At 44.2% G+C, this 7500-nt stretch overlaps 1 protein-coding gene across 1 annotated transcript in view; it reads right to left on the bottom strand.

Annotated features, from left to right (window-relative positions):
- The window catches only part of musk (muscle, skeletal, receptor tyrosine kinase), a 47618-nt gene that overhangs the window by 9675 nt on the left and 30443 nt on the right, over window positions 1–7500 (bottom strand). The window contains exons 12-14 of the mRNA XM_084046994.1: window positions 1956–2121; window positions 1028–1217; window positions 109–300 (exon numbers count right to left, since the gene is read on the bottom strand). Coding sequence (XP_083903120.1) covers window positions 109–300; window positions 1028–1217; window positions 1956–2121 — 548 coding nt within the window. The remainder of the gene's footprint in view (window positions 1–108; window positions 301–1027; window positions 1218–1955; window positions 2122–7500) is intronic.

Genomic DNA, 7500 nt, shown 5'->3' with positions numbered 1-7500 from the left:
TTTCCTGGATTTTCAAACTCTCTCTCTCTCTCTCTCTCTCTCTCTCTCTCTCTCTCTCTCTCTCTCTCTCATTCTCTCTCATTCTCTCTCTCTCTCTCCTTCTCTCACCGGGCTTGGAACACCCGTCCGAAGGCTCCCTCCCCTATGTCTCGGACATATTGGATGTTGTTGCGGGGGTACTCCAGGGCCAGCAGCTTGGAGTTGAGCAGCAGGGGGACCCTCTGGTACATGGGGTTGGGGTGAAGGCGGTCCAGCAGAAGCTCTGAGGGAAGGGTGGACAGCGTTGGGATCTCCATTGCCCTGCAGGTGATGAATATACATATACATGTGTATCTGGCATTGGTTCTCAAACATTTTCACGTCAAGGACCCCCCAAAATGGCAGCGGACCACTAAACGGCACAATTCACAATCATAGACTAGTGGTAGTTGAGTGAGCTCTCAACACACAATTTTTAATGTGATTCCTATAATTTTACATAGGAAGGGAAGGTATGGGAAACGTCATGTCAAAAGGCCTTCTTCACAGCAGAACAATATGATTCAAGTAAAAAATCTTTACAAAATCAACATAATCTATGTAATTGATTTAAACCATAAGGGACAGAAAAATAATTAGTAAATAAGCACTTTTGTCACTGTCATTATGTGATGACATCTCTCTCTCTCTCTCTCTCTCTCTCTCTCTCTCTCTCTCTCTCTCTCTCTCTCTCTCTCTCTCTCTCTCTCTCTCTCCTCTCTCTCTCTCTCTCTCTCTCTCTCACACACACACACACACACACACACACACACACACACACACACACACACACACACACACACACACACACACACACACACACACACACACACACACACACACACAGAGGAAGTTCGTCTGCTCAAAAGATAAACGGACCACCAACTAAAACTCAAACCCAAACTCGAGTGTACGCTCTCACACACACACACACACACGCACACGCACACGCACACGCACACGCACACGCACACGCACACCGCACACGCACACACTCTCTCTCTCTCACCTCTTCCTGCTCCTCAAGTGCTTCCTGTGTCTGCGGCAGCCGAGGATGATGATGGTGAGGAAGGCCGAGGCCGCCAGGACGGAGAGCAGGATGATAATGACAGACATGGAGTAGGCTGGAGACACGGCCACCGCGGGAAAGTGGGGGGCCGTCTGGCGGGGGCCCGAGGATGAGGACTCTGCCTTCACCACTGTAACACACACATGAGATAGACCCCATTAAACCACTTATGGCATATTTACAAAAAAACACTTTTCACACACACAAAAATGTTTTTTTTCCCTCGAACATAGCTGATCTACTAGTACAAACCAAACAGAGCAAAATATATATAATGAATGACATGCCCAAAATAGGGACGTCAGGGTTAAAGTGGTAAAACAAATATGTATTTTGATGTTGTCTTCATCAGTTTGATGTCTTCAAACAGGTTACAAATGCACCACTGTGCATTCTCTTTGGTATATGAGTCGACCAGGGATTGAACCCCGACACTCCCACTCCCAGTAGACGCTCTAACCACAATGCCACTCCGATGGTTAGGGTCAATGCTGTTAATACCAATTGCAAGGGTTCACAGAAACAAAACTACTGTGTGAGCAGAGAGACAGGAAGGAAACTGCATGGGGGGAAATAAAAAGGCTGACCACCGTTTATGTTAGCACTAACCAGGCAGTAACCACTGTGAGGACATACATAGAGAGAGCCTGCAGGGGTAATGGCAAGTGAGGAAGAGAGAAGGAAAAGCATGCACACACACATACTGTATGCACGGACCAGTGTTGATTTAGCAATTTTTGTTTTGTTTTTATTTAGTTTTCATCAGTGAAAAAAGGTAGTCGACAGACATTTTTCGTCATAGTATTAGTTGACGAAATCAACACTGGCTCGCACACACAAACGCACGCACACAAACACACAGACGTACCTATCTCCTCCCCACATCGAGGTACAGAGCAGTATTCCCAGCGTACGTTGGGGTTGGAGGTGTAGCACCAGGGCTTGTCACTGGTTCCTCCTGGGTTCCTGCAGTGATTCTCTGAGCTCTTCAGTTCTGGAATCACCTCCACAGAGAGCCGATGCTGATGAGGAGACTAGAAGACAAGAGATAACCTTATTAGTAATAGTAGTAATAGTAGTAATAGTAATAGTAGTAGTAGTAGTAGAATGGATTTAAATAAATTCATTCATTTTCTTTATATAAATGATATAAATGTATTTTCTTTGGGGGACGGGAAACCAACCAATCAACCAACCAACCAACTAAATCAAATGAATGTGTCAATCAATCAATCAATCAATTTCCAATATCATATAATAGGTCTCAAGTGTCCTGTATTAGTGTTCAACAAGTAGAGTTCTACTCGACATAACTGTGTTATGTGTCTCACGTTCAGACCATACCCTGTCGGCCAATTCAAACAACCAACATCTGGTGTCTTCATGCTTCACACAAAGTAGTGAGAGAGTCCTTCCATGGTGTCCCAATGTGTGGCAGTGTTAAAATGTCTTTCATTAAAACATTTAAAAGGAGTGTAACAAGAGGCCTTTCCTCTAGCAACACCCTCCGTTTTTATTATTACTATTAAACAACATTCTACTTTCCGTCTACTTCTTTTAAGTGATCCTCACTGTGTTGGTTTATGCTGTTTGGCCCTTCAAAAACGTTAATTCATGTATTCATGTTATATAGTGCATAGCATTGTGGAAAATGTTGTTATTGTCTCTGCCAGGCCGAAGGCATGGCGAGAGAGTACTGTATGTTTTACGCTCCGTCCGTCCGTGTGTCCGTCTGTGTGTCCTGTCTGTGTGTTAGCAGCTAATCTCCGGCACCGTTGGCCCGGTCGCTCCGAAACTGTGCACACACTCTCCCTGGATGCCAATTCAGAACCTCTGCCCCAATTCTTTCACATGGGCCTGTTATAGCGCCACCAGGAGGCCGATTTGTGCAAAACCCATTTTTTTTACATTACTCCTACAGATTTTATCCAAACGTCATGCAAATCGGTACACAGTATCTCTATAGTCATGTGATTAACACTGATCTGTCCAATTTCCCATATTCCATCCTCATTGCCTATGGTTAGCTTCCAAAGTTTGCAGGATTGGTCCGTTTTGAACAAAAAGCCTCAAACTATGCACGCAGCTTGCGATATCCGTGAAATTTCACACGCACATTCCCACTAGGCCGAGGAAGAAATGCCACCCTTTTCACATTGGCCTGTTATAGCGCCACCAGCAGGTCTAATTTAGCAAAACACATTTTTGGAACAAAATGCCTCAAATCATGAATGCAGTGTCTGATTGCCGTGAAAGACCTATGAATAAATGGCACCCTTTTCACATTGGCCTATTATAGCTTCACCAGGAGGCCAGAATAACGTACCTGACCTGGCGGAGACCTGTGCTCCGAGGAGCACTTTTTCTAGTTATTATTGTTGTTGAAGAGCCAGGTCCTCAAATCATCTATAGGCTCACCTGCATTAAGGTGATAAGATCCTTACTACAATGTGAAATGCATTTTATGAAATGTGTTTTAAATCACTGTGACATACAGAAAAGTAAACTAAACCACCGCTCATCCGTCCCCCCAAAAAAATGCTTGGGTGGATATAATAATATTTAAGGGTGAAAGAAAAAACAGCAAACTCATTCTCACTAACTCCATGCAAGTATGCCAGTTTTTCGGTCAGTTTTCGGTCGTGTGACTATCTTCATGGTTAGTGAGTGTGCAGTTGCCGTTTATTTTCTTCTTTTAAATCACTTTGACGTAAAAAAAATAAAAATAGAACATTTCAGGAACCCAGTATTTATTTTGTGGTGGCTCCAGTTGCTGCAATACCCCTGTTAACCATCAGGGGATGGTTAACATTCTCTAGCGCTATCATTTCAATATTTAATACAGGCATCGCATGTATCTTCATGCGCTCAGCGGGTTGACGCATCGCATGTGGAATGTCAAGTTTTGCGGCTTCAATCCCCCTGGCCCTCATATATTTACACGTTCAATGTAGCAACCTTTGGATATGATGCACAGAGAGGGGTGATGCTCTTGGAATCTTATCAAGGCCTCCTATGTGCTTTATGGAGGGTGACTTTGCAAACACCTCTCTCGCTCTCTCTGTCTCTCACACACACACACACACACACACACACACACACACACACACACACACACACACACACACACACACACACACACACACACACACACACACACACACACACACACACACACACACACACACACACAGTGAACGCCATGAGTTCCATCAGTCCTGTGGGGCTATGCAGCGAAAGATTCACACTGTACTGCCTTCAGTGATATATGTGCATGCCAGGTGCACGTGTGCAGTTATGCAGCCAAAGACCATGCAAGTGTATGAAGATAGATGTCATGAGACTCACAAATTAGCTGTATAGAGGGGTCAGTGATCATGGCAAATTTCTCTCCGTGAGGGACACTCCAGCGGCACTGTCGAACGACTCTGTAGCATGCCAAAAATAACCAATCTATACGCTCACAATCCTTTTCTTTAAACTGCAAATGTAGGGAGCTTGTACGATAAAGAAAGTCACCCACACGTTTGCACCTGTAAAACCTGTGATATGACAATTAAGTTGAATCTGAATCTGAATACAGAGTTCCTTCCCGACCTGCTGTGTAATAACGTCATCATACACCATTGCATTTTTGCAGGAAGTTTCTGAAACCCTAAAGTGAAATTGGAGATTAAGCTGTTTATGGGGGTCAATTGTAGCATCAGCTGTAATAAGCAGGTACTGTACATTAATGGGTGCTTTTATAGTGCACCATAAATACATGTCACAGGTTTGAGCCTTGGACAACAGTTAAATCCTCAATGCTAAAATCCTCAGTGTTAAATATATACATTTGTAACTCTGATGTAACTAAATAGACACATAAGGACGGGTCCAAATGGATGGGTCCATTTGGTTACATGTGTACACTCTCAGAGAAATGGATACATTTAACACTGAGGATATGTGCACTGCCTGCCAAGTCAAATATGAAACACCTGTTTATGTTATTTAGTTCTCTGGTTGAGCTTGAACCTAGAGCTTGCCAGCTTTGCAACGCTTTAGCTGCTCTTGTATGCAGCAAAATCCTGAGTGTTAATCACACTTCCAGAGTTAAATGACTGTGCAGTGAAGCTGCAATGTGGCACATTTATTTGTACTTTTTTAAATCACATATTGATTTTATTATTGTATATTCTCAATAGTGCCAAGCACCTTGATATACAGTACTGTGTATTCCATGTATGGTGGCATGCTGCTAGACAAATAAATACTGTTAAACTATGTATACACATACTCTGAGGGACTTGAGGTGAAAGCACCCATCAAAACATTGTTAACTATTTAAACACAACCAATTGTATGTGTGTGTGTGTGTGTGTGTGTGTGTGTGTGTGTGTGTGTGTGTGTGTGTGTGTGTGTGTGTGTGTGTGTGTGTGTGTGTGTGTGTGTGTGTGTGTGTGTGTGTGTGTGTGTGTGTGTGTGAGAAAGAAAGAAAGAAAGAAAGAGACTGTATCTGTGTGCAGTCATAGTCTTTCAGTTCATTACTACCTTAGGTAAAAGCATCTGTCTGTCTGTCTGTCTGTCGCTGTGTGTGTGTGTGTGTGTGTGTGTGTGTGTGTGTGTGTGTGTGTGTGTGTGTGTGTGTGTGTGTGTGTGTGTGTGTGTGTGTGTGTGTGTGTGTGTGTGTGTGTGTGTGTGTGCGCACGCGTGCGTGCGTGCGTGTGCGTGTGCGTGTGCGTGTGCGTGTGCGTGTGCGTGTGTGCGTGTGTGCGTGTGTGTGTAAGGCCAGATGGCATCTGGCTCATGAAAGTGAGGGTTATGATGACTTTGGAACGATATAAAGGCTTCCTAAGTCATACCCTAGCCTTTATGGGGTAAGTATCCACATGGAGACCTTTGAAAAGCTCTTCTGGGGCTACCTAGCAAAAGGCTCATATGGTTCCAAAAATGTGTGTCGATCCATGCGTGAGTGTGTGCAAAGTTACATGCCATATACATTTTGGTCAAATAGATGGGCCTATGGTTTCATCCCAACAGCATTGGTTGGACACCAAGTTGGGCTTGTGTTTCGTTAGCTAGGGTATTGGTCCATTATTGTTATTATTATTATGCGTTACACACAAGAATGACCCGAAATACAAGGTCCCATGTGAACACAATCAAAAAGCCATGTTGCAATGGACTATGTCACAATTGTGTGTGTGTGTGTGTGTGTGTGTGTGTGTGTGTGTGTGTGTGTGTGTGTGTGTGTGTGTGTGTGTGTGTGTGTGTGTGTGTGTGTGTGTGTGTGTGTGTGTGTGTGTGTGTGTGTGTGTGTGTGCGCGCGCGTGTGCGTGTGTGCCTGCGTGCCTGGGTGCGTACTGTGTATATATGGTTCAGTATTCTGAAACCCACATACTGCATGACATGAAGCAAAAACATGTGGTGTTAATGACTGAGTGGGTATGTGAATGGGCCTGTTTGTCAATGTATTTAACAAATAACACCCACTGTGCTGCAACTCTGTGGGGGGAGAGACGTATGGTTCTCCTTTTCACGTGGTTCAAGGTTTAATTCACCCCAGGACCACTAATAAAATAAATGAATAAACAAAATTACATACACTGATAAGGCATGCATTTATTCCGCACCCCCCCTTCAGGCAAAAGGATTCAATAGTTTCGTTATTTCGACAAAGTGAAAGATCTTGAGGCTATACGAGAATACCGGTAGCATCTAAAACAGCGCTGTTGTACACAGGACACTGATCAAGCTGCTATGGTACACATGAAGGATTGATCTCAAAAGGGAGATAGTCACGCTCGTAAAGCCGTGGGGTGTGTATACATAATACATATTTTTTGTATTTTTCTAAGATCATTTTTGGGGCATTTTATCATATATTTAGATAGGAGACATGTGACTCGAAGCTCGGGTCCTCGCAAATCACACGCAGCATATGGCCGCGGTGCACTTAGCTGTCTGCACGACCGGGCACCCCAGGGTCTTCAGTTCCGTCCCTGCAGGACTCATACATGTGGAATAATTTACATTCACAATAAAAACATTGGCCTAGATAGAAACATCTGCAATATGAGGCACGGAGCGGGAGGTGAGTGATGACTTTTGGATCAAGGATTCCTGACCCACAGAGCCTCCCCACACACACACACACACACACACACACACACACACACACACACACACACACACACACACACACACACACACACACACACACACAGAGCTCTGGACTTGACAACGAGCCCACTGAATGCGCTATTGAGTGGAGAAAAATATCAGGAACACCTGCTCCTCTCCGCAACACTGCCTGTGTTTGGTGGAACCGAGTGAAAGTCAGTCAGCCAGTCATGTAGGCATCATGTAACGTAGATGAGGGGGAAGTGGTGGATTATAGAGGCACGTTTGATCTGGCCTAAAAAAAATTG

Source organism: Gymnoscopelus microlampas, assembly GCF_963454915.1.
Source record: "Gymnoscopelus microlampas genome assembly, chromosome: 21".
NCBI classification, from domain to species: domain Eukaryota; kingdom Metazoa; phylum Chordata; class Actinopteri; order Myctophiformes; family Myctophidae; genus Gymnoscopelus; species Gymnoscopelus microlampas.
The sequence above is the reverse complement of the archived record's forward strand: the minus strand, read 5'-3'. Positions and strand labels throughout refer to the sequence as shown.